Here is a 27,462-nt window from a genome sequence, read left to right as displayed (position 1 = left end):
TTCAAATAACATCACACACACAAACACACACACAGGCTTGTGTCTGTCAGAGTGAAGCCATTGTTATGCTAATTAATGACCATGTCATTAGGTGACTTCAAGCTCAGTTTGACTAATAAGTAATGATAACAAAATCAGCATGAGGCATTTCACACTACAGCAGCAACACAACCTCACATGTCACCAGCCAGGCACCGCTGTGATAGAAGTTAACCTGCTGCACATTTCTTTGTTACTCAGGACTGTCTTAAGTTACTGAATTTTTGCAGATCAGTCATTTCTTTGAGCATCACTTTTTGTCTTAACGTTCAAATATTACACTGCACAAATTCATCCTCAGCTCAAATCAAACCTCTGTCGTTTTTATATTTATTTGATTTAATAACACTGTGCACAAGGATCAGACTGGCAATCTGTCATTGCAGCTCCCAAATGTTTATTGCACATAATGTAGCTTACAACAACATTAATAAAAGTAATAATATTATAATTATAATTCTGGCAACTATAGTACAATATGTTGAATTAATATCTGATTGTATACATATGTGACACTAATCATATGTGTATAATAACAGTAGAAGTATGAGAAACACAGACAGACAGACATAGACGGCCGAGTTCTCAACATGCAGAGAGGGAGAGAAGGGAGAAAGAGGACGGGGGGGGAGAGAGAGAGAGAGAGAGAGAGAGAGAGAGAGAGAGGGGATAGGGACTGGTGTGTGTGTGTGTGTGTGTGTGTGTGTGTGTGTGTGTGTGTGTGTCTCTGTGTGTGTCCGTGTCTGTCTGTGTGTGCCATACTTCTCCTGTTATTACACACATATGATTATTGTCACATATGTATACTATCAGATATTAATATATACTTCCCACATGTTGTACCACAATAGCCAGGATCATAAGTCAAACTCAATTTTAAAAACTGTAAAGGGTTCTTATGAAGGTGGTGTGAGCGTATATTTTGCAATTTGTAGACATAAGCCATGTGACCTAATGAAACTTTGACAGTTTGTGATAGAAGTTAACCTGCAAGACAGTGGAGCACAAAGGCTCTGAAGAAGAGGCCGAGTTACTGACATGCAGTAACAGGACACGAGAGAGAGAGAGAGAGAGAGAGAGAGAGAGAGAGAGAGGGGGGGACAGGGAGGGAGAGAGAGAGTTTGCTGACATATTGACATATCTCACATGTTCACATACTTCCTGTTTGTGGCAGACAAAGTTACAGATTGCACGAAGTATACATAATGTTGTATGCATCAAAAACACAGCATTTAATTTTTCTGTCAATTACATCAAAAGAAAGGTGTTTGATGAGACTACTGTGTTGTTGAATGTTACATTTCCTCAAAGATGTATATTCTTTCCTGATGTTTGTAACACTGTTACTGACTTGTACTTGCAATGAGGTGATTTACTGCAACCCTCCAGGTCAGTCTCTTGGGTTCAGAGACATAAAATTGATAAAATACATGGAAATACTTTTAAGGTCATTTTTAAAGTAATTTCAAACCTCATGTGTGTGTGACCACACACATACACACTTCACTCTGACACACAGACTGTCAGAGTGAAGCCTTTGTTATGCTAATTAAGGACTGCATGCAGCTCAGACACAGAGCAGAATGGCTTGAAACTTTCTCAAACAAATGCTTCCAGATGCCAAACCGTGGGTCCCATCTTCAATCTGAAAACATCACCAGATAGATAAATTTGTTCTGAACGCAAACATATAAAGCTTGTATGTCTATGGCCTGAAAAATGTCACCTTAATCACAGGTTTACAGTGTGTTGGCCCTCATCTTTTCTTCCAGAGATCATCATGAGGAGTTGTGTCCTGCACCTTCTAACGCTTCTTAAATCCAAACCGTTCAAGTTATGACAAAGTCCTTCACAAGTAATGTTCAGCAGGGGTAGAGCTGTAATTTGTGCAAGTTTGAAGCAGTTATGATAAACGGTGTAGGAGCAAATAATGTTTGATCGACAGAATTTGTGAAAAACGCCATCTTACATTCAAAGACCGACAGCTCACTTCCTGTTGGAGTTAGGTCAGGGGTTGCAGCGCGACATTTGTAGGTCTTGATGAGACGAACGAGACAGTTTTGGTTTGGTCTTTCTAAGTGGTTCCTACCCGTCGCACCGGGCATTTTAGTGTGTCTAGGTGGCACAACAAATCCTCAGGAGGTTTTGGCGCACATCACCTGAAATGCGTCATAACATCCAAACCAGTCGAGGATTGAAAAAGTTACGCACAATAATTGATAAGGACACGTTGAAGAATAATGTGTGCGAGTTTGAAGCCGATACGATAAACGGTGTCGGACTAGTTGATTTTTAAAGGAATTTTTTTTTTTGAGGAAAACTCTTATTTTGAAAGGGAAATATCTCACTTCCTGTTGGAGTTAGGTCATGGGTGCGAGCGCGTGATTTGTAGGTCTTGATGAGACGAACGAGGCTGTTTTGGTTTGATCTTCCTACGACGTTCCTACTGGCTGCAGCGGCCATTTTTGTGTTTCTAGGTGGCGCTAGAGAGCCCATTTTGGCACTTTTCAGATTAATTTCGTCAGTTTATAAAATTTTTCGCCAGTCCTGACAGGTATGCCAATTTTGGTGAGTTTTCGAGCATGTTTAGGGGGTCAAATTCCAGTTGAAAGTCGCGTACGCTGAAAGAAAGAAAGAAACAATAATAATAATAATAATAATAATAATAATAAACACTACAAGAACAAGAGGGTCCTCGCCTGTCCCTAATTATGCAAAATTGAGCATAGTGTTAGTTCAGGCAGGAAACGATGTCAAGCTCAGCTCACCTCCCAGCTATATCAGCTGATCTCAAGCAGCCCAATGAATTGATGGAGCAGCTAATTGATGGAAGGGAGTCAGCTGATAGATCATGATTCCTTTCTATGCAACCAACTGGCAAATCTCATTCAGGGTGCCCTATTTAAACTGCTCTGGCCTGCCTACTGTTGCTGCTTCCTCTGCAAGCTGCTTTGCAACCTGCCTCCACTCCAGCTCCTCCTTTTCAGGCTGTGTCCGACTTATCAGTGTCATTTGTTTGTCATCAATGCTTGCTCTGTTCTGTTCCTGGGGGGTCTTTGTTATTGCTCTCCCCGCCTTAGGCTTTCCATGTAGGCGCATGGAAAGGCAGAGAGGCCCCAGAACAGAGCCATACCACCAAATATAATACTGCAAATTTAAATAAAGTTTTCTTTGACTAAAATGGTCCTGACGGAAATAGGTATAATGGGTTAGGACTACAAATCTGATTAGTGATTAGTTTTCAATCACTTTTTATTTGTGTCTTTCCCATTGTCCTTTGTCAGTTTGTCTATGTTCATGGTGTCATTTCCTGCTCAGTTTTCCCTGCCTGTGTCGGTCTCTCATGTTCCGTGTTTGGATTGCTTCCCAGTGTTTATCCCTGTGTTCATCATGACATCCTGGTTTGTTGTTAGTTTAGTTTTGGCTCCTCTTTCGTATTTACTTTGTGTTATGTATGCCTGCTGTATCGTCAGTTTTGTTGCCTGCCTGTTTGGAGGTGTTTTACCAGCCACATTAAAGCTTGCTTTTTGTTAAAACCACCTGCCTGCCCGCTGTTCTGCGTTTGGGTTCTCATTTGAACTGAACTGTGACAGCATCACCATCCTTTAGTTTCAGACATGTTGAATGAAAAACATCATCGAGCCAAAAATTCTGTGCTTGAAAGACGGACTTCTGTGTAAGTATGCTGATTATGATCCTGTAGATTCATGGTGTTTATTGTCATTATGGTTACACAAGTGCAACTGTGTTAAATATTTTTGCTAAGAGATTTAATTAAAGGTAAATATGAAAAACAATCTTACAAGCAGCTCTCTCAGAAAGTTTTCTTGGCCTTCCAGACCTCAGCTTGACCTCCACAGTTCCTGTTAACAGCAATTTCTTAAATACATTACTAATTGAGGAAACAGCTAACTGAAAGCACTTTGCTATATTCTTATAGCCTTCTCCTGCTTTGTGGCCATCAGATATTTTAGTTTTCAGAGTGCTAGGCAGCTGTTTAGAGGAGCCCAATGGCTGCTGTTTGTTGGAGCAAGGTTTCAGGGGTCAGAGTACTTATAAAAAAGCTTTGAAATTTGCATCACCTGGCCTTTCCTAATGATGACTGTGAACGAGATATAGCCTTTACAAGCTAATTATGGTCTGAGACCCTGGTAAAAGTTGTCTGAGAGCTCAAATGTCTTGAGGTGCCCAAACGTTTGCATGCCACTGTACATTCCACCACTGGAAATAATTATGAAATAGGGTCCGGTCATAATTAAGTAACAACATTTAGTATTCTTAGAGGCTGTTGATGTTAATATATTGATTATTATAATGACTGTTGTGATGTATTGATTCTTCAGTCAACATCCAGCGCTGACTGTACAGGTGAGAAGTTCATACTCTCCATTATCACACACCTTAAGGTCACTGAATGCCTCCTGAAACTGTGAATAAACTAATCAATACAAACCACAAGAAAACAATCAATACTGTCACATCCTGCTGTAAATGGAGACACTGCAGAGCTGACTCTGGTTCAGCCAAAATATTCAGCATGTCAAGTGGCATCCACATGAATGCTAGAACCAAAGGTGTCCCAGCAGAATATTGTATTGTAATGAGATGATTATTCACTTGACCAGCCAGTGGTTTTAATGTAGTGACTGATGGGCATACTTCTTCTTTACTGCAAAATATTTGTATTCATTTGCATGTTTTTTTTGAATATCTGTTGAGTTCAGATCTTGTTTTCTGAAAATAAAGATCAATCTGTCAAAAAATGTTCTGCCAAATTGAAACAAATTGGACAGGTAATCCATTAATTTAAGAACTATAATCAGTAGTGAACATTAAGTGAAAGTAATTGTGGCAGCACTTAATATACAAATCATAAGTGAGGAGTGTGCACAGTTCTAAATATGTGTTTTGATAGCCAGACAACAGAAATCAATCAACATTTTAGAGGCACAACAGTTTCACTGAACATTTATTTTGCCTAAAAAAACAAGATGTTTCACATCAATACAAAATACTGATAATCACACAGAAAAGATCTACACACATTCACACTGTAACTGTTCCTGTCTGCTAACAGAGAAAATGGTCATTCTTTTTTTCTGTGAATCGTCACAATCTGCTGTTTATCATTTCTGCAGTATGAAGCAGTTTCCCATCATGCTTCATGATCAGCCATCTTCACAAACATGAATATTCTCAGGCGGCAGATCAGACAAAGTTCAAGCCGTCTAACACTGATAAAAAAAGGAAAATAAATAATATATTATTCTATTTTTAGTATTGCAGCAACCAGTCTGCTCTGAAGCAGGAAAGTCTCTTCTCATTTCAGACACAAACTCTTCAACAGTCCTTCAGTTATATAATGTGTCACACAGCCGACTGCATGTTTTCACTCTGTTGTTGATCTGGAACCAGAAACACAGCAGAGTGAAGACAGAACACGATGGATCCTCTGCAGACTGTGGTCTCATGTGTGGAGGATAGACAAGTTCAGCTGGGGGCTGTGTCTCGCATATTTGCTTAGAAGTACAACGTAAGACATAACAAAAAATAAATAATTATGAAGGCATGGATGATATCAGTGCGACTGTAGCTGCCTAGCAACTGCATCCTGCCCTAATTCATAAAAACAAAGTGCATTGAAGGCTCGCAGCAAGAGGGAACAGAGAGAGAAAGTCAGCGGGAATGTAAATTAGTTTACCTCATTGGCTGCTCGTTATGGTTGGACAGGTGATCATTGCTGCAGCCACATCACAGAGCTGCATCACAAGCCAGCAGTGACAAACATGTAGTTTCTTGTGTGTTATCGCAAGAACTTTACACACCAGAATGACTGCCTCTCAACATATTAAAAGTGTATTACTAAGTTGCATTTGGCCATAATATCCACTGGCTGTTTAGGTTTACAGGCATGTTGAAGTACATGAGGCTGTTAGGTAGCTGTGACTCCTGAAATGAAATCAATGTTTGCTGCTTTAATGTGTCTTTAAAAAGGTGGTTGCTAACAAGTGGCTAAATGAGACTACACGCCGAACACCGCTTTTTACAGCCTTGTTGTGGTGGTGATGTTAAGTCATGTTACTGTGGTGTAGTTTGTTATTGCCTACCATTAATTTTTACTTTACTCATAAAAGTGGTGTTCATTTGTGAAGGTCATTTTCCCGGACAAAACGTGCAATTGATTGGAAAAATCCTGCAGGTTATTTGACAAGGGAACCAGGGTGAAACTCACTTCAGCTTGGCCTACAGTAAAATGTCCAGAGAGGCCAAGTTCCTGCACAGTATAACTTTAAGATCCAGCAGTTTGGTGTGTAAAGACATTGGACCTCATTCACTAACATCTTCCTAAGATTTTTCATAAATTTGCTCTTGAGAGAGGTCCGAAGAAAAGTCTACGTCAGAATTGTTGACATCCGTGCTCTTATAAAGATGAATCCCATTGTCCTCACAAACTGAAACTGACACGGTGCACACTAAATAGGGAGGAGGAGCACCGGACTCCAAACCTAAAAAAACTTCAATAGTTCCAAAGTGGAGGTACTTCTGCAGGAAGTGAACGCCAAACGAGCTGTCGTATATCATAGCATCAGTTATGGATATAAAGTAACACACACAGAAGATGCATGGGATGCTGTTACTTGTTCAGAGAATGCTGTATCTGGGGACAACAGATGAAGTAAAAAAAAAAGATGGTTTGATCTTAAAGATTAAGATAAGAAATAAAGTTAAAGGTATTGCCTAACACAGAAGAGATGCAGACCACAGTACTGGAGGAGGACAGGCCCGCACTTGTTGCTCTCTGCAAACACAACTACATGGTCCTAGAGGATGTGCTCATCCTCCAGCATATTGGAGCAGCAGTAAACATGCCATTGTGCGAGTAGACCTAGATCTTAGAAAACACTGGTGAATGTTAGAATCTTCATGAAAACTGTGTAAGTAGGCTCTACTAAGAAATTTCTTCTTAAGAACAGTTGGTGAATGAGGCCCAGTAAGATTTTGCATGATGATACACATATTTATATTAGGGCTGCCAGTAACGATTATTTTCATTGTCGACTAATCTGTCGATTATTTCTGCGATTAGTCGACTAATCATTTCATCGAAAAATGTGTTAAAATGTTGAAAAATGTCGGTCTGTCTCGCCCAAATCCCAAAATTACGTTATCTAATGTCTTGTTTCATACTCATGCCAAAGGGTTTTAGTTCACTGTCACGGGAGAGTGTGTAAAGCTGCCAATATCTGAACGTAAGAAGCTGCAGTAAGAGTAATTTGGGGCACTTTTATAGTGCTTTTCTATGAAAAATGACTCAAACCGATTAGTCGACTACTAAAATAGTCACCGATTATTTTAATAGTCGATAAGTCATTGATTAGTTGACTAATCGTGACAGCCCTAATTTATATATATGTATATATTGAACCCTGCTGGCTTGTGACGGTCACATTCTATTATTAGAATAAGCATTTATACTGAGTGATGTGTCTTTGTGGGAATGCTTTATAGCCTCTTACTCTCCTTTAGCCTGAACTGACCAGTCAGGTGTTGGCCACAAAGCACATGTCCTTCTTTAAGTGTATCTGCAGGCCGCTGGCGCTGGTGAAGGTCTTGGAGCATTGGACGCAGCGGTATGGTTTCTCTCCTGAATGTGTGCGCTTATGTTTCTTCATGGTGTCTCCATCGCTGAAGGTGCGGCAGCAGTACGGGCAGCTGTATGGCCGCTCCCCTGTGTGAATGCGCAGGTGTCGCCGTAGGTTTCCTCTCTGGCTGAAGCTCTTAGAGCAGAATGTGCATCGGTGCGGCCTCTCGCCTGTGTGCGTGCGCAGGTGACGTCGCAGGTCCGCCGACTGTGCGAAGGATTTACAGCACCAGTCGCAGGCGTACGTCTTTCTCTTCTGTTCCAGGTGAAGGCGGAGGCTGCTGGCCTGGCCGAATGCCTCTCCACAGCGGGGGCAGCGATGGACGAGCTCAGGGATGTATCCAGCTGCTGTGACATCATCAGCTGTGACCTCGTCCTGACAGGACTTCTTGTTTTGATGAGCTTCATGTCGGTCTGCACGTACCACCGCTGTCCTATTCCTGACACCTGAGTGTTCCTGTGAGACGTGAGTTTCTGTCAGGGAGTCTGTGTGACCTTCAGGTTCACTCACTTTGTATTCCTCGGGTTCACTTTTTATCACAGCAGGAGCCGGGGCCCTGGGCTTCTCTCTGAGTACAGGAACTTCAATGTGGATTTTAGGGCCTGAGGCCGAGGGAGGACTTCGGGAGGAGTGAGAAGGAAGAGGTGAAACTTTCCCAAATGCCTCCTTCTGAGGGTCCCGCTTCGGTACTGGTTCCCAGGGCTCAGCAGGCTTCTTGTCCCCTGGCAGGAGGGTCGGCCCTGGTGGCGTCTCACTCTGGACTGACAGTAGCTGCACAGAAACAACCTGCTCATGAGTTGGCTTGGCCGTGTTAGCTGCTGGCTGTCTGGGCTGGTTAAGGGTGGAGTCTGGCTCCTCTGAGCGGGGCCTCAGTTCTGGATCACGGGGTTGCTGCTGAGGAGACGCAAAACCAAGACTGGACCTGGTCGACCCTGAAACAACAGTAAATATAGCACCAAAGTCATAAACAAATATCACTGGCAGTTTCAGTTGAGTGACAGTAACCTTCATTCGGCATAACAGGTGCAAAAGTGCAGTCTTAAAGATAAATAAAAATAATTTAGTGAGGTTGCACTACAAGACTGAACCTTTACATATTTGCACTCAAAAGTCTTTTTTCTCAATCAATTATTTTACATTTGAATTACTTGAATAACATTTATAAAATATCTTTTAAAAGCTAATTTCAGTGTCTAGTCATACAGCAGTGAGTGCTGCACAGCCCTGAATAATATTAAAAATGTATACATAATTCTCTTTTAATGCAAACATGAATGAATGGCAGTCAGCTAAGACTCACTGAATTCAAATTTAATAAAGAAAATTTGCAAGTAACCCTAAAACTTAAATCTTCTGCGTGTCACGCCAGACTCCATGCGATAATCTGACAATTAATTGAAATACCGTTTAATATTCAACATAGAGCACATAAGCACAGCGTTATTAGAAATTCTGAAACCATAAATTTTAATGGTTAGTTCGGCATAATGTTAGATGATCCAAAAAGCAGAGCTTCTCACTTTTAATAATGTAAACAGTTCTCGGACCCTCCTCTGCGGTTTGAAGGGGAAAAGAGGAAGTGACAGAGAAACTGCTACGAAAAGTCACATTTGTCATAAAATCTGGACCGAGTGGGCTGATGTCGCGGGTGCCGAATTGAAAACCGGCGTCATGACTACACGTAAAGATTTTGAAGTCCGTGTTTTCGCCGGTATTAACGTAAATTTCCTTTTGAAAGACTAAACCGCACTTATTTATCAAAGCGGTTTGGAACGTTGTTCTTTCACAGTTAGACTCGGGGCTAGCAGACTAGCTCGGCCCTTACTCAGCCACTCCGTCTCGGCCTCCAGCAGCAGGATGTCCCGCAGCTGCCTCCGCAGGCTCTCGTTCTCGCGCTTGGTCCTGGCGGTCTCCTCCCGGTACTCGGTCACCGTGTCCTCCACCACGTCCAGAATCTCCTTCACCACAACCGTCAGCCGCTCCGTCAGGTAGGCGTTCAGTAGCTGTAGTTTAGTCATTTTGGAACCATAAACAGCTGCATCGACACCGGAAACACAGCCGGACAACAACAAATGAGACAGGAAACGCTTCTGGTTGTACATCAACAGACGTTGTTCCTTCAGAATAAAAGTCTTAATTTGAAAATAAAATTCAATCGGCAACTATTTTTTCTCAATGAAAACAAAACAAACAAAAATAGACGATAGCATGGTGATACAACACAAAAACCCACAAGACAAACTTAATGGTAATGACGAGGTAAGAACAAATACAGACAGTTGAAAATAAAATAAACAAACAAAAACATATATCAGCAGCAGTAATCACAAGTAGTACATATATGTATACTTTTCTTCTATTTTTTTTGCTAATTTTTTCTAGATAAAACAATTACTTGATAAATAGAGAACACGATTAATTGCTAACAAAGATAAGTATTATCATTACAAGAATACATTTTATACATAAAAACTGTTCATATTGGCAATATGATCACAATACTCCTTCTCTGTACTTAGTGTGACAGTGTGAGGACAAATTATGGGCTGATTGTAGTATTCAGGTCCAGTTTGAACTCATTGTCTTGCCACAGATGTCTATTAGTTGTTGATGTGACTTTTCCTCTCAATTTGTTTTTGTTGAGATGATTCAATTTAAAGCTACAGTTGGTAACTTTTATGAAAATATTTATTGTATTTGCTGAAACTGTCACTTCATCCACAAAGTATAATTTGAGGCAGAAAGTCTGTAAAGAAACAGTGATGTCTCTCCTCCTCCGCCTCCTTTTGCCTGTAATAGCATTTGCCAGAATCAGAGCCCAGGAGTCTTTCACGCAGCTGTCAGTCATGTAGTTCACTGCTTGTGAACTGCAGTCAATCTGTCAAACTTTGCAGTGCTGATACAACATTAATCAATATTCTGTCACTGCATTGCCTTGTTCTGGCCTCAAATATTATACAAACATATTTTAGTGCACTTTTTAGCTGTGAAATGAGAAAGTTTGTAACCCAGGTGACATATTGGAAATAGTTGAGCATCGCATCAAGCACCGCCTAGCAGCTGTACCAACTTTCTCATTTTACAGCTAAACAGTACACTAAAATATGTTCCTGAAAAGACTTGAGGAGAAAAATAGGCAACACACTAACAGAACCTTGATTCATTTTTGATCAGTGCTGCCTTGTTTGACAGTTTGAGCACAGTTCATGAGGCGATTGAAATGATTGATAGCTGTGTTAAAGACTCCTCAGCTCTTATTGGTTGTTTTTGTTCATATGTGTATAAGCAATACAATATATATATATATATATATATATATATATATATATATATATATATATATTTACAGATTATCATTCTCATGTGCTTCTGTGTAGCTATGGTGACAGTTTCAGCAAATGTGACAAAAGAGTATTTTTTATAGAAGTTACTAGATTTAAATACTGTTTGAACCCCAAAGAGATCAAAAAGAATATGAGAATGTTGAAACATCTAATAAAATGCATGTCTCTAAACTGAGTTTCTTCATCCTTCCCCTTCCATTAATCATTTTATGACCCTGCAGCTTTTCTTTTGCCAGAATAAACAATTAATACGTTTATGATATTTTCCCCATGGTGAGGTATCATCACTCATTTGTGATTGCTTTCTGAAATTTAGGTTGGTCTTAAAAGTCAAATCAAATCAAATCAAATAGAATACAATAAAATTAAAACAGCTTTGAACAACTTTTTTTTTTCTACCAATAAAACTATTATCAGTTCTGATGTTAGTGTTTTTATTTGTCATAATCACTCTTATAATAACGTCTACATCTTGATACTGATAATAGTTATACTGATATATTTACACCGTGTGTTAGATTTAAAATGTGGCGTTGCAGCTCCTCACTGTGACCACTGGAGGGCAGCTAAGACTCTAATTAGACTCGGTATATTTCATAGAAATCACTCTATTTCTAAGGTATATTTACAGGAAGCGTTTCAAAATAAAACTATTAAATGAGATCCAGTGCAAAGAATATTAATATAAGTGGTCAAAATATTAACAACATTAGTGTCCATTTGTTGTTCATTGCAAAATATTTCATGATGCAGAGGTTCATTTGGTTTCTTATTGATACTAAGACATGAATATCAGTATTTTAACCTCTAAATATGAATGATATATTTTTAGATTCCCAGTGAAGAAAGTATGGTTGGAGACTGTGACTGGTGCATTGTTGGGATTGTGCTCTGTCAGCAGAATCGCAGCAGATGGGGACAGAAAAAGGTGCAGCAAGTAAACCACAGTTAACCAAGGCAATACAGGAAATGGGCTCAATTTCCTCCAAAATAAGAGTAATGCTATGGCATGCCTGTGGGCTCAATGTAAATGCAAATTTAAGAAAGCCAAAAGAATTCCACTTTTTCTCCACTGTAGTTTTGTCTTTATTGACTCACAAAATACAAACAGAGAAACAAAAAGTACACATTCTCACAAGCAACCTTCTCCAACTGAATCATTTCTATTGCTTCATGAACCGTTCTGTCTCAGCTGAAGTTATGCAAATCTCTTGGTATACATGATTAGTGGCATCTCTCATTAGCATGAGTCATAGCTTCCTTTGTAATGCCAAACCAAAGATCTTTAATTTTATTGAGGTCCCACAACAGATGGAGCCGAGTTCCTTCAGCAGCCCCACATTTTACTCTCATCCCTTATGCCCATTACAGCTGTGACAGAGTGTAATACAATCTGTTGAGTATTTTATATTGTCTTAGTTTTTTGGGGGTTTTTGTATAGCGGAAAGGCTTCTGTGCATTTTGTTAGATGTCTGACCAAGAAATATCATCTTTTTTGTGGAGGTTCCTGATTCATTTCACTGCGCAAGCATGACATTTCTTGTTGGTGCTTTCATTTTAATATTGTATAACATATTTTCACTGTGTTTTATTGAACAAATTGTGGTTGAAAAGAATGTTTTCATATGGGAAAACTCTTTAAGATGATGGTATATACTGAAGTGATTTGGGCATTTATTTTTGGAATATTCTATTCTGTGATTATTTTATTAAAGGTTTTAAAATAGTCATTTGAGACATGTGATAAATCTCAGTGATGCCTTTATCTTTTATTACATTTCATATTTGGATTCTGCCATAGTGATTGATTTATTGAGGTAGCTGTGTTACCTCACTTACCTCACACTACCTCACCTCACCGTGTGCACTTTGTTCATCATTTACCTTTGTTTAATCAGTGCTTTCTCATGTTTCTCAACTCAGCCTGCATTCAGTCTTGTCAGGGGTATAGTTACCGTTTTTGTGTTGAAGTCTTAAAAAGTGGAAAGATTTTTATTAAAAATGTGACGAACAGAAGGTTACAGCAAAGAGAATAATACACAGCAGAACATGGAAATCTAAACATCACATTAAATCAAATCTTTTGAAAAATTAGTTATTAGTTAAAACATTTAGTCAAAAAATATGAAAATACACCACAAACATGAGCGATAGGTATATTAGATACTGGAGGGATATGTGCACAATGGCAACAACAACAACAAAGAAAATAATATGTGTACAAATATATAAATATCATGAATATACAAAAATATTAGTATTGTGAGTATGTGAGAATTTCATGTATAGGCCTAACATGTATATTTTTCATCTCTTTTCATTTTGCCTTTGTAAATCACTCCTGCCTGTGACAAGCACTACATTATATTATTTAACTTCTTTATGTGTTATTGAATATTTACCTTATGAAATATATGAATCTGCAGATTTGTGTGTTTAAACTCCACCCATCCACATACCCACACACACACACACACACACACACACACACACACAAAGACCCCCGTTAAGCTTTTATTTTGCAGGTTTAGACAGGCACTGCTTTTAGTTTCAGTCAGCTTTACAGTGGAGGAAGATGGAGATGAAGGAAGCCACTATTTTGCAAGTGCTGCCTCCTGCACACACACACACACACACACACACACACACACACACACACACACACACACACACACACACACACTTTTTAAAGCACCCCTCCCTTTCCTTTTACCTCTTGCAGTGGAACAGACAGAAAGCTGCTGCAGCGACGTCCCACCATTCTGCATCACCAGAAATCAACACAACAATAATCAATAAAAGCAGGGACTGACTAAAGAGCTGTTCCACCATTTTTTAACAGAGTGAATCTTTTGTCTGATTCCTTTATTTTTTTTCAGTGTCGTTGTTTCGTCTCACACCACTGGATCTGTGCCTCCTGTACCTACTGCAGCAGAGACACAATGACCAGCAGCCGGCAGCTTCCTGTAGACTAGGACCAGGTAAGAGCTCACTGAGAAAACCTTTTGTGTTATTTCACACGTTGGGTGTGTAAAACATGCTGCTGCTGTTATTGGTGCTCAGGGGTGTGTCGGCTGTCTTCAGCTCTGGCTACAGCACACTTCCATCTGGAGCTTTCCCTTTTTCCTTTCCACTGATGATGGTGCGTTTGTACATGATGTCAGACATGCATCAGTGTGTTTAATTATGTATTAAATATGGTTGGAGTCATGTTGCTTTTAAGGCACCTTTTAAGGCTCTGCTGCTTCACATAAGAATGGGTTGTATGTTTTTCTACACAGGCAGGACTGATTAATATTCTTATATTTGCAGCTTAAACCGTTGGCGTCATTTCCTAGAAAGATGCTATAAGAAGCTGATGGTTTATCAGATATGTGCTCCTTCTGTTAACATTCATGGCACGCCCTCCCTCTGTGTGGAAGTATTGGAGTATATAATGGTTCCTTTTCGTTGTCAGATGTCTTATTTTGTCTGAAATGCAAAATATTCAGTGTACAGAGATATTAAAGAGAGAAAGGCAGCAAATGGTCACACTGGACAAGCTTTAACCGGCAGATAAATGTTACTTTTCCTCCATAAATTAATTAAACCACAATCAAAACTGTGAAGAGTTAATTTTGTAGATGAATTGTTTCAACACCCCTGCTACCTGTTTGAAGACAGAAATGAGGTGTTTAGATTTAAAATTATGGATACAGATGTTTGTCTGACTGGCTTATAAAACGCCTCAGAAGAATAAATCGTTTGAATTTCAGTGAGGAGATCAAATAAGTTAGCGACTGTAACTGGATTAACTCACAGTTACAGTAACATGGCTGCCTCCCAAGTCTTCTCTGTAGTCAAAGTATGTGTGTGTGTGTGTGATGAGGGTGATGAAGATGAGGTGACACAAACTCAGTGTGTCAGTCTGAGAGTCAGTGGGATGAAGATCTGCACTGTGGACACAAAACACAGACAAGGAATTAACTCAAAACTTAAAAATTTTGATCAAAACAAGCTAATCTTTTAAAACAGTGGTAGAATGTTACAAAGTACATTTACTCAAATATGGTACTTAAGCACAATTTTAAGGCACTTATATTGTACTTAAGTATTTTCTTTTTATGCTTCTTTCTACTTCTACTCTTCTACATTAACAAGATCTTATAGTTTTATTAATTTAAAAATTGATATTTTTTACACACAAAATGCTAAGAGTTTGTAAAATATGGTGTTTGTTCCCCAACAGCTTATACAAGTACAGCTGAAATGATTAGTTGATTAATCAATAAGTTGAGTGACGGAAAATGAATTGGAAAACATTGAAAATATTACCTGGCAATCAGGATTGCATATCTGATGAAATATCACAGAAAAATAATAATAAAACGGAACTGTATAGCCTTATAATTTATTTATAGATGGAAAAAGTTAAAAAATGCTTTAGACACTTGACTATTTAAAAGAAATAAAACTTAAAAAGTAAACCATGGTGTAGATGGGTTTTCCTTTATTAAGGGCATATAAAGCAAATTGCACCATTTTTAAATTAGGAACATTCTGTTCTTATCATTCCTCTTTGAACACAGGAATATATTTAAGGTAGCAGTCTGAATTACTCCACCTCATGGGCCCCAGAGCAACTGCACTGCCTGCACTGCCTGCACTGCATATATTTTCACCCCTGGTTTCACATAAATACACATAAATACAAAAATCTAACCAAACAACAAAACTATACTAGAACTACACATTACAAATAGTAGATATAATGGCACAAATTACAACAAGGAATGCTGAGGTTACTTAGAGAGCCTATACTCTGATTTAATAGATTGAACAGGCTGAGGAACAAAAGAGTTCCTCAACTTGTCCAGTCTTGCCTATGGGACGCTAAATCTTCTGTGTGAGGTAGAGAAAATAATCAGCAGATAAATCCATAATGAAAAAATAATGAGTTGTTTTCAGATCAAAATGAGCTCCACCTCAACCAACTGCAACTGTAAAATCCTGCTTCTCCTGCTTCTCCTAGTGTGCCAAGCATGTAGGAGAACTAAAACTGAGCCAGTGTTAAGTTTATCCATTCTTGGCTACTGTAGAAACAACATGGCGGACTCAGTGGAAGCGGACCTGCTCCAAATATAGACATAAACAGCTCATTCTGAGGTAACGCAAACACAACGATTCTTTAATTCAGGTGATTATAAACTAATGAAAACACAGTTATAAATATTAGATTCCCTTTCTGTCAAAAGATGCCCCACTGATCCTTTAATACATAATCTAATAATATAATAAATAATAGTGTGATAGTCACAAGGGACATTTTGCTCCTTTTAATACTTTAAATACATTTTCCTGATTAAACTTATATACATTTAGTTAAGTAACATTTTCAGTGCAAGACTCTACTGGTAACAGAGTATCATTCAGGAACTGAATATTTCCTTCCTCCACCACTGGGTTTCAGTCTTTTCCTCTTCTTTCTCTCACTAGCATAAGAAACCTAAACATTAAAAATAAGGCAGGACCCATAAACCGGCTGACACACATTAAGGCTGCTGCAGTGATGTTCTGGTTGAGGTGTTCTGAAAATGCTGATTAAGTTGTTTGGAGTTTAGTTTAAGGTTCCAACATTTTTAATTGAGCCCCAGATGCTGCTGCTGCTGTAAATAACTCATCTCCACTTTGTCGCAGTGTGGACACCAGTGGACTGGGTGGCTCCTGAAGTCTTACTGGACTCACTAACTGGACTTAAAATACAACATTGTAACTTACAACTTATAATTACATTCATTCTGCACAGCCGCTCTGCAGTCATGTGTGCACTTGTGTTTGACTTTGTTTTTTGCACTATTCCCATACAGTGTGGATTCTTCGTGTGCTGTTGCTGTGACGTGAATAAATTAGGTCTCTCTCTAAATGTGTGAAGAGAGCCGTTGATAAAGTTGCTGTTAATTCCCAGTGTGACTGAAGTAATCAGTATCCCGCACCAGCATGCTAAATTAGAGACCATGGAGTTAGTGCACATATCTGCTGCTGTGTGCTGAAATCCGTAATGAAATATGTCAAAGTTAAAGAGGTCAAACTCGACATTAATGAAGGGATGTTTTGCACGTCTGCCATGGAGCTTAGAAAATTGATCTCTGTGCTTTAACAGGTGGTCTGAGCAGGCTGAAAATCAGCTTCTGCAATATGTATCCATAATTTTGTGTATGTGAGCTTTATTTCCATTCCAGTGTACTGTAGAGGTACCAAACTGCCTGCTTTGTTTAGTTTCCAGGTTAAAATTAACTTATTACAAGAATCACATTGTCTCTCTTTTTAAAGACTTAATAACTTAAAACAGAATGACACTCAGTCAGTAAGTTTTTATTTGTCATATGCACAACAGTTACAGGGAAGCAGTTGTTGGCAATGAGGTTCTTGTTCTCAGGCTCCCTAAAACAATGATTCTTCAAAGTTTATGAAAAGAAAAACACATGAACAAATGAGAATCCAAACATATATAAAATATGATAAAAAATTGAAAATAAAAAATGGAAAATGAAAAATAAATGTAAAATACAACAAAAAGCAAATGTAAATATAGCTAATACTGTGGTATTGTAGTCTTGAAACAACTTGATTTAACAGCAGAATCCTTTACTTTTAGGACTCAATTACGGACAAAACGACTCCATGAGCTCTAGTTTCCCGGCGCAGTGCAGGGAGGCGCAGGTGGCGAACCCCGCGCAGAGCTAGTTTCAAGCAGCGTAACCCGAGACGCGCTCAGTTTGGTAGTTTGGCAGACCGAGGTGCGCTGAGATGGGTGTGGTGGCGCAGCAGGGGGAGGTGTCGACGGATCCAGCTTGGCGCAGTGACAGTTTCCTGCCAAAAAGGCTTCGCCGAAGGTGCGCTAAAAGCTCGCCAGCTGAAACCAGGTCTACTGTCAGTGCAGGCCGTGTAGTGGAAGTTTGGCTGACCAGCGGACAGTGCGCACACGTCACCAAAACCTCACAGGCAGGTTTCCAGAATATCAGGCACATTAACAATGCAATAAATAGCCACAAAACCACTATTCAATGCAACTATCTGCAATCAGCACATAAATGTATCTCTATATCGACTGTCCCGTCACATCTGATGTCAGATCAAAGGGGATTGGCACCGTTTGGCACGTTTGGCATGTGTAATGGAAACCCAACCTGATTAGATGAACACAGCTGCAAACTAATGGGTTCACATCCCTCTCAGCCAACCACAAACAGCCACAGCATCAGATAGGGAGTATATATTCAGCATCTGTCATCTTAGAAAAGTCAAAAGAAAAGAAACAGAGTGAGACTGCGAGAGAGAAAGAGAGAGCGCGCACGAGAGAAACGCAACATTGATGTACAATTGTGGTGACCTCCTCCCAGGCTACCTTTGCATCATCAGCCCGTGGAGGTCTGCTCGCGGTTCCGTATATTCGGACACTGCGAGCTTGGACCTCCCGGACCAAAACATCAGTTTCCTCCTGGGAGAAGTTTGGCCGTCTGACGCTGCTGCTCTCTTCTGCCATGGCAAATTGAGTAAACTCTCATTACGCCTTCGCGCGGCGCATTTAAGGGTGAGGAGAGGGGCTCATTTGATTGGTGTGATGTGTGTAAAACCCACTCCACGCCTTCTCTCCTCCCTCTTTCCGACTTGCGCAGGTAGGAGGGACGGAGGTGGGAAAGAGGAGTAGCTGCGCCAGGGTGCACGGTGTGCCAAACTTGCAAAATCCGCCTGGTCACACCCAGTTGGCTAAGTGCAGGTGTGCTGTGCCTCCACTTCGCCCGGTCCGTGAAACTAGAGGCCCATGTCATGAAATTGATCATCGTAATAATTTAAATAAGACAACTAACAGATAGAGTTGTGTGATAAAATGGACGATTGAATAAGATAAAATAAAGGCAAACAGTCTCACAGAAATATGTAAAACGGACATAAACTTGTAACAATGCATTACTTGGTGGTGGGCACAAAAATGTGTAAAAAATTACATGCTAGCAATATGAAAACTGTTGAAATATGAAACTGTTGCATTTTGGTAAGCTTTAGGGGAAGAAAAACACAGTTAGGTTTTGAGAATTAAAATTAAGTTAAGGAAAATTTTGTTGTATGGGACATAAGTTACATAACCTACCCTCTTTGTGTAGCGAAGTCTCTATAATCATGAACATTGACTTTTGTTTTCACACACGACACTAACAGCCATCTCCTGGTGGAAAGTCCGTGTTTGTTTGACCCACCCACCCTACGCGTACTTTTTTAGGTCTTTATACTTAATTCATGTTTTCACCACAACAAAAGATCTTCACTGACTTTGCACTGTATTTGTTTTTGTGTTGCCAGCACATGATCTAAACACATCATTCTCACCATGATGTAACGCAAAAACTTTGTATCCATTTCATGTATTTCTATAAGAGCATGAAAACAGAGTCTTTTTAGCAGTTATCATAGTGGAGTAATTGATGTATTAATACATTTATGAAAAAATAAACCATAACTGTTTAATTAAGCCTGCATTTAAATTATTGAATAAGAATATGATTCGTAAGAAGACAACATACATGCAGATTTGTGCCAGTTAATTATATTTCATTATTCTGTCTTTAAATACATTTATAAAAATGTTGGGGGTTTTTTCAATATATTTTTAATGGTTAATCTCTATTTTACGGTTCCAAATATTCCTGTATACTGCTGTTGCATATAGAGCATTTATTGGATTTTTCTCAGTAATATTTCCTGCTAGACATAGGCCCATAATATCCTCATATTATCCCAAGAAGCTTCCTGGAAAACAATTATGAGATATATGAATAAGCTCACATACAAGAAAATGAAAGAGCTTATGAAAGACTGTCTAAGTTCATAATTAGTTAGAGACAGTCTGTATGCCAAATGTTATTTATTCCAAAAACTGACCAAATAAGATCATAAATATGGTTAACTTCCAGAATATATCTGGCCATTTACTCAAGTTTTAAGTTATTTATTACTGTACAAAAGCAATACAGGTTTTGCACCAAAGTGTTCAAAAACAACAGACATACTGTATTTGTGTACACATACATAAAATAGTGATTTATTTTTTTCCACAAGGGTACAAAACTCTACAATCTTAACTGAAACTGCAGGTTTCTCTCCAGGCTTTCAGACTGACAGCCCTGAATGTGGACGACACTGACCGGCCATTATCCAGTATTTAATAACAGGTCTGTATCACGTCGATACATCAGCTAACTGATGGTCTAAACCATCAGCATGAAACAAACATTATCAGAGTGTGGAGTCATTACGCTGCTGCTGCAGAGCTAAAAACAACACACTCTGATGGTTTTAATGGGCGTCTCTTCCTGCTAATTTTCCCCCCTGACTCCTAAGAGATGCAGTCGACGCTAATCCTGCCACTTACTGAGAAAAGAATGAAAGCAACAGCAGGTTAATTGATGTGAGAGTTGGCTGTTGGCTGACCCCGAGCCCCTTTAATGACCCCTCATTAAAGACCTTTCACCTTTTCTTCAGAACTGAAGGCCAAGAAGAAGAAAAAAAGGGAAAATTAGAGACTGTCCCCAAACTTTAACTCTGCTGAAACTTTAAATATCTACAGCAGAGGAAATATTCAGATCCTTTACTTAAGTAAAAGTACTATTACCACATTGTGAAAATACTTACTCTACAATTTAAAATCCTGCATTCAAAACCTTACTTAAAGATATACAGCCTGGTCACATTCCCAGGGCATCCAAAAATGCCGCTTGGGCAGTGACCCCCAGCGTTTGATACAGATGCTTAATGCACCCTTAGGCATCTGTATGAGACAAATATGGCTTTTTGACCAACTCTGATGAAACAGTCAGAGCAACAGATGTAGTAAAAAGAGCAAGGAAGTTTGCATCGGTGGACAGGCCCAGCAAGCACAGGACTTTGACCCAGGAGACTGATGTTAGTGTCAATGTTGACTTATTTTGCTACATCAGTCTGAGTCACATAGTTTGTTACTTCGTTGTTAAGCATGTGAGTCCACTCCTTGATAAAGGTCAGCCACAATCTTTTCCTTACCATAACCAAATAGTTTGGTTGGTTAAATCTGACTGCTAACTCCTTGTTAGTCACATGAGTTGACTGACATTACTAATGTAATCACGATCTTTTCCCAACCCAAAACACATAGTTTTGTTGGCTAAACATAACCACCAACCCCTTCTTAGTCACCTGAGCTGACTCAGGTGACTAATGACAACCATGATGTTTGGCTAACCCTGACCAAGTAGTTGTGTTGCCTAAACCTAACTGCTGACCCCCTGCTTCAAGATTTATGGAAAAAGACTGCCCCCACTTTCTGATGAAGCATCAAAATATAATGAATACGGATGAGATCACGTTGAGATATAATATAAAACATTTCTGTTACGAAAGTCTTAAAACGACTGGACCTATGTTATATTGTTGAGTTGTTTACTGACATTATTCCAAATTTTTGCAACAATGTTTAAAGAAATCTATAATTTTATTCAAGAAACTGCAAAGTTTTGATGAGATACAATGAACCATGGACAAAGTCAAAATAAAACCCAACAAAAAACCCCCCACAGTGGTAAGACCTGTTCCCTTGGGGTTGGACAACAGCGGCAAAAGTGAAAGTGAAAGGTTGCCTGACCTTAAGTCAGGACATTGGGTGGTGCATGGCTAAATATGATGTCAGGTTGCTGCACCTGACAAAGAACTTCTTCTCACAAAACAAGTGATCTACCACTGTCTCCATCAAGTCATTGCACCTCAACTACAATGCAGAATACATTTAACATTACATTAATGTTATCATGTTGCAGCTACCATAGTTAGCCTAACCCAGCTGTGACATCCACAAGTCACTTTATATCATGAACAACATCATTCCCACCTATAGAAGCCGAGACATAGGCAAACACTTTCTGCATCAAGAAGCTTGCTAAAATAAACAAACGGTCTGACTCACCATCAGTGGAAAAATGCTACTTAAACCGTCCTGTTCCTCTGTGCATGTTTGGTTAGATATCTGGTGGTGCCAGTGAGGTTTGTGTGCCCATCCTCTTCTCAGTGTACATAATAGCCTTTTATCCTTGACTGGAGATACGATCAAGATCTTGCTGGGTCTGTGGTAGAGTTTTGGAAACAAAGAGCTCCCTACTTAGCGACAACATCGGCTAATAAGGATGGGTTGGTTGATAATGTTAGCTTTGCCTCAGATCATAAACCAAACCACTCTTGTTAATGGCTCCTCTTGCAACATGTGTCTCATCTATTGGCAGGCTATTCTAATGCACTGTTCATATGTAGACCTACGAAAAATAATGGTCCATATTTGTATAAAACCCACCTGATCATGAGCCAGTAATTTGTGTATAACCCAAATTATCAGGAAGGCTGCATGAGGAGGGAGGATGTGTTGGTGGATGTGTCAAACAACACAGGACTTTCCTCTGGGAAATTAGTGTTCGGAACCGATGAAACCAAGTGAACTTTGAGTTATTTTAAAGTATACTGTAACCATGTTTCTTTTCCTAATCCTAACCTACATAACCTTATTTGCCTAAACTACCTAAAATATAAACTACGTAACTTGCCTAAAAGTAATCCATGTAACTTTACTATGCCTACATATCTTTACTTGTCCAACCTTCAGGGTTTGTACAGTCATGAAAAACCTGGAAAAGTCATGGAATTTTGTAAATAGCAATTTCCAGGCCTGGAAAAGTTTTTGAAAATTAAATACACCCACAAAGTTTTTGAAAATTTAGGGAAATTTGTTTCACAAATACCCATATAATACGGTAAACGTGGTTCAGTTAGGATCAACTGAGAACAATCTATGCTGGTTAAACAAATCAGTCATGTCACTTGATGTTATGTTGCTCTCTGCAGAGGTAACGTCAAACTCTGACCTGAGTTACACTTTGTTCTTTGACGAAATGTCATTTCACGCAATGCCAGGAAATTCTGATTTAATAACATCTGGTGTTATTGGGACAAAGATAGGGCATAGCTTGAGAAAGACCAAGACACAGGATGGGCAAAATGTGGGCTGTGTGTAGTAAAATGTTCTACGACTTATTTTTGGGAGAGGCAGGGCTAGCTAGCCATGCTAAAGGAGTTAATTGTAAACGCTATATCAACTCGCATCACTGGCTATTGACCCCGACAACCATCATGACACACCTGCTGCCAGTTGCAGTGCTGCTCTCTCATCCACCACCAGACAAAAGACTATTTCAGGTACTGTTTCCAGAAACGAAGCCCTAACTGCATTAGGGATGGGTACTGGAACCCATTAAAACTGTCTACAGGGCAAAGATTGTAGTATTGATAAAGTTGCCAGAACTTTTATTGATACTTTTTTTAAACACACTTGACATTGCCTATGGAGACAACAAACAGCACCTGTCACTCTAAATAAGTGCAATAATATCTTAGCCTGGTTCCAGACCATAGACCCCGCCCACTCAACTGAGTAGGCTTGCATCTCTGGTCTGGCATACTTCAATGAATTTGCGATTTATCTCGTCCAAACGATGGACGGACCAATGGACGGGTCTAACGATTAGCCAATCAGCGCCACACTGATGTCAAGCTATACGCCGGTGGGTAACTGGTGAGGATAGCAACAATGGCGACTGCTACAGATCCTATAGACCACATTAACGATGCTATCGAGGTATTTCGCCACTACTCGCGTTAATAGAGGACCAAATTAAGGAAGCTGCTAAACTGGATTTAACGGCGATGCAGCTGGGCGTGCACGATGACGGAGACATTTTAAACGGGCAATGCTCGCTTGTTTTCGGCACCCCCGAGGCATGGATACTAATGACATCAGATTCTGGGTGAGTCGTTGATCTCTACTGATTGGTTAGGGAAAAAATCAAATTCCCTCCCCCTTGTAAATCACCTTCAATGGAAGCCATGTCAGACTGAAGGTTCTGGGAGCTTCAGTCTGACACTCAGGCTAATAATATCTTATTGAGTCAAAGCCAATACTTAATCAGTAACATCACACCTGTTCAACAAGCATTAACATGTAGCAAGCAATATTTTAATCTGCTCTGTCTGAAGTCTGTTATCAACTGTTTTACACAAGCACATTGCTCATGCTTGGCTAATAGCATATTGTTACAAACAAGCTAAAACAAAGGCTGTCTGTATGAAGTCGAAATTTTTTTACTTAGTTTGCCACATATCTTAAAATTTTCCAGCGTTACCTGCTGGCTGTCTGCATTTAGTAATGTGATGTCAGGGATGTGATTTATTTAATTGGCAGTTTGTTTCCAGTGAAATATTATTAGGTTTATTTAGTGACTTTGCTGTTGTAAACATTTCTGCTGTTGCTCTAGAAACAACATTTAGTTATATTTAAACTCGTCAGTTCTAATGCAGTTCTGAATTCATTTTTTTTTTAAATAATATCTTTTTAATAAAGCTATTGCACAGTAATGAAAAAGAACAAATAAGACTATTGATAAAGAACAGAATTGATAAGGAGTATCAATAAGAGTAGTAGTCCTGTGTCGAGTGTATGGTCATGAAAATTTGTCTGAAAGTCATGGAAATTTATTGGTAACCCGAACCCTAAAAACACCCAACCATGTTTCTTTTCCTAAACCTAACCTATGTAACTTTACCTGCCTAAACCTGAACTATGTAATGTTACATTAAATATGTAATGTCATCAGTGTGGCACTTATTCATTAGATAAGATATGGACCGCTGTATGAGGATATGTTGCTATTGGGTGCTACCGTGAAAAGTGACTTCCTGTACTTCGGTGCATCACTCCACTCAAATTATCTCATACACTGGCTGTAGAAACCATACTGTCTGAGAACAAATTGGTCATTAAAGGACAAAATATGTTTGTTTCCCAAGCCTACCTCAACAACTCATACTGGCAAACAAGCCAACAACAGAGACAAACCATCCCAGTGACATCACCAACAAGCTTTTTGAAAGATAGCTGTGCCCTGCTGGCCGAAAAGTGAAATAGTTTTCTAGCAAATCAAGGTGAATATCAAGTTTGATTTCAGTGCCATATCTTGCCCAAGGTATGAATTGAACAAACCACAGTCTTTTTGTTCAGTGTTTCATCTCTACTTTAAGTCACTGTCAAACATGGAGGACGTTCCCTGGTTTTTGTAGAGGTCCTTTGAAGAGCAGGATCTTTTTGAAATGACTCTGCAGCTCAGAGCCCCTTAGACTGCTGTAACAGAAGACACAGATGAATATTAAGTGTACTTCTGTAACAAAAGACTGCATTTGTCAGCTGTTACAGAGCGAAGCAGCAGAGCCGCAGTGTTTGGTCCTCAGGGGGGGCAGTACGAGTCATCGATCCAGTTCTGGCAGGTCTTTATAGTATTCAGTGTGTTGCTGCTGCGGCACAGATTTCTCCCAAATCTGCTCTTTAAGAAACAGTGTGTGTTGCAGGCTGTCGCTCACAACAATGAATCTCTGCCTGACTGATCTGTTCATAACATCCACACTGTTGACCGAGGAACATCTTATCAAACAGCATATTGCAGAAATATTTATTTATGTAACAAAGATACAAGATCCATGGGATAAGATATAAAAAGAGCTGCACTGTGGAGGCTGCTGCGGGAAACCTAAAAGTCTTTTAAGTGCTGCATTCAAAATATAAAAAAGCAGTTATATTGTTATATATAGAGAAATAAAACAAGAGTGTTTAATTAAGTCTGCATTTCAATAATTGCATAAGAAAATGATTAGTAAAAAGACGTGCAGATACGTGCCTATAAATAATGCCATTTCATGAGTCTGTCTTTAAATTAAACTATAAAATTATTTTGCAGTTATTTTATTATGGTTAATCATTACTTTACAGGTTCCAGAGTTTCCTGCATATTGCTCTTGCATATCAGTCATTTAGAGAAATAAATAATAAAATAAATAATTCCTGCTATAAGCACGATTTTGTTAAGGTCCAGAGGTTCAAAGCAGCAGCTTCACAGTGTTTGTGTTATTCATCCAACTGTTCAAAATCTAAAATTATTCAAAAATAAATTAAAAATATTAAAACTGTTAAAAGGAAAAGCAAATACTGTGTTCACGTTTGTGATGCTGGAACCAGGACAGGAAAAATGACTTCAACCATCCTCACAGTGTCCTAATCTGTCACGTGACTTATTCAGTAATGGATTAATTGTTTCAGCTGTACTTGTGTAAACTTTTGGGGACTTAATTTTTAACAAAACATCATAATTTCTTTTATATTTTTGTGTAAAGTAACTAAAGCTGTCAGATAAATATAGTGCAGTACAAAGTACAATACTTCCTCATAGAAGTGGAAAGTGGCATGAAAAGTAAAGAACAAGTACCTAAAATTTGTACTTGACTAAATGTACTTAGTTACATTGCACCACTGTGTATCATTGCAGTACTAACCAATTGTGATTGTTCATACAACAGTTTCACTGTCACAGGACTGTTAATATCTGCTGCTGAATAATTATTATATGGTTTAATGGTGTCTCTGGTTCAAAGAGGCGTTCAGTGATATATTTGTTCATTGGTGACCGCCCAGTCGGACTTAAAACAAACACCAACTGAGCTCACATCCACCTACACAAGAGAGCAGGAGCCAGAAACCTCAGAATCTGTTGAGTCACCGAAATAAATCAACAACCTTATGAGCCCACACAGATAAGTCTGCATTATACATATTATATAAATATAATACGGATGAATCTGTATTATATTTAGATCTTGTGCTTAAGGCAACAAAAACTTTCTTCGTCTTTTTGGAAAACATGTTCTCAGTTGTGGAGCTTTCAATCTTTTCACAGGACAGGATGTAGGTATGTCATGTAGTGTACTGAAGTGCAATAGCATCACTGTAATGTAAAACCAAACTAACAAGATCAAATGTATACAATGTGACAAAAAACATGGACCTTGGTTTGGACTTTCTTGTGTGAAAAGTCTCTTCAACACTGGTTGATGTTTCTGGGAAGACAGTGATTTTGTCATCATGTGTTGTTTGAAGTCACTGTTGACTTTCTAAGTATTTAAATGAGACCAACGTCTTTTATGAACCTTAAAAGATGTTTTGTGTTGCCGAAACAGAACCATGAAAATGTTAAACTTGCGCTTTTTAGTTACAGTGGTGATAAGTACTGAGTTTTCTCACGTACAATATGAAGATACTTGTACTTTGCAATCTGGCTTAAGTTACTAGTTTCACTTGTTAATTAGTTGATGAAAAACATTGTATTCTTGAAACCCCCCTTCATGAAAAGCTTCATCATACAAGATGATTATGAACTACTTGCATTAACGTATTTGTGTTCAGTGCATTTTGCTGTATTTGTCTTTTACAAAGCTTTACAATTCACCACATTTCTGGTTGACAATATTATGAACACTGATGAACACTGTGTGTTGAAGTACTTGCT

The 27,462-nt window shown here is 39.0% G+C and overlaps 2 protein-coding genes across 4 annotated transcripts in view; one reads left to right on the top strand and one right to left on the bottom strand.

The window, feature by feature from the left end:
* Positions 1-5,021: 5,021 nt before the first annotated feature.
* LOC125879616 (zinc finger protein Xfin-like) lies at positions 5,022-9,700 on the bottom strand. The gene is made up of 2 exons (XM_049561578.1): positions 9,508-9,700; positions 5,022-8,614 (listed from the first exon to the last, which is right to left on the bottom strand). Exons 1-2 carry the CDS (start codon positions 9,698-9,700, stop codon positions 7,581-7,583), a joined length of 1,227 nt encoding a protein of 408 aa, XP_049417535.1. The 3' UTR covers positions 5,022-7,580.
* LOC125879637 (trafficking regulator of GLUT4 1) overlaps positions 9,540-27,462 on the top strand; it is a 28,733-nt gene continuing 10,810 nt past the window's right edge. The window contains exons 1-2 of one of the 3 annotated variants that reach the window (XM_049561605.1): positions 9,540-9,670; positions 13,906-14,007. The gene's annotated coding sequence lies outside the window, so the exon portion shown is untranslated. Of the gene's footprint in view, positions 9,671-13,608; positions 13,632-13,679; positions 14,008-27,462 lie in introns of those variants that run through there. The other 2 variants (XM_049561606.1, XM_049561604.1) reach the window with 2 other exon arrangements.

Source organism: Epinephelus fuscoguttatus, linkage group LG19 (assembly GCF_011397635.1).
Source record: "Epinephelus fuscoguttatus linkage group LG19, E.fuscoguttatus.final_Chr_v1".
In the NCBI taxonomy this organism is placed as follows: Eukaryota; Metazoa; Chordata; class Actinopteri; order Perciformes; family Serranidae; genus Epinephelus; species Epinephelus fuscoguttatus.
Note: the sequence above shows the minus strand (reverse complement) of the source record. Positions and strands in the feature narration are given on the sequence as shown.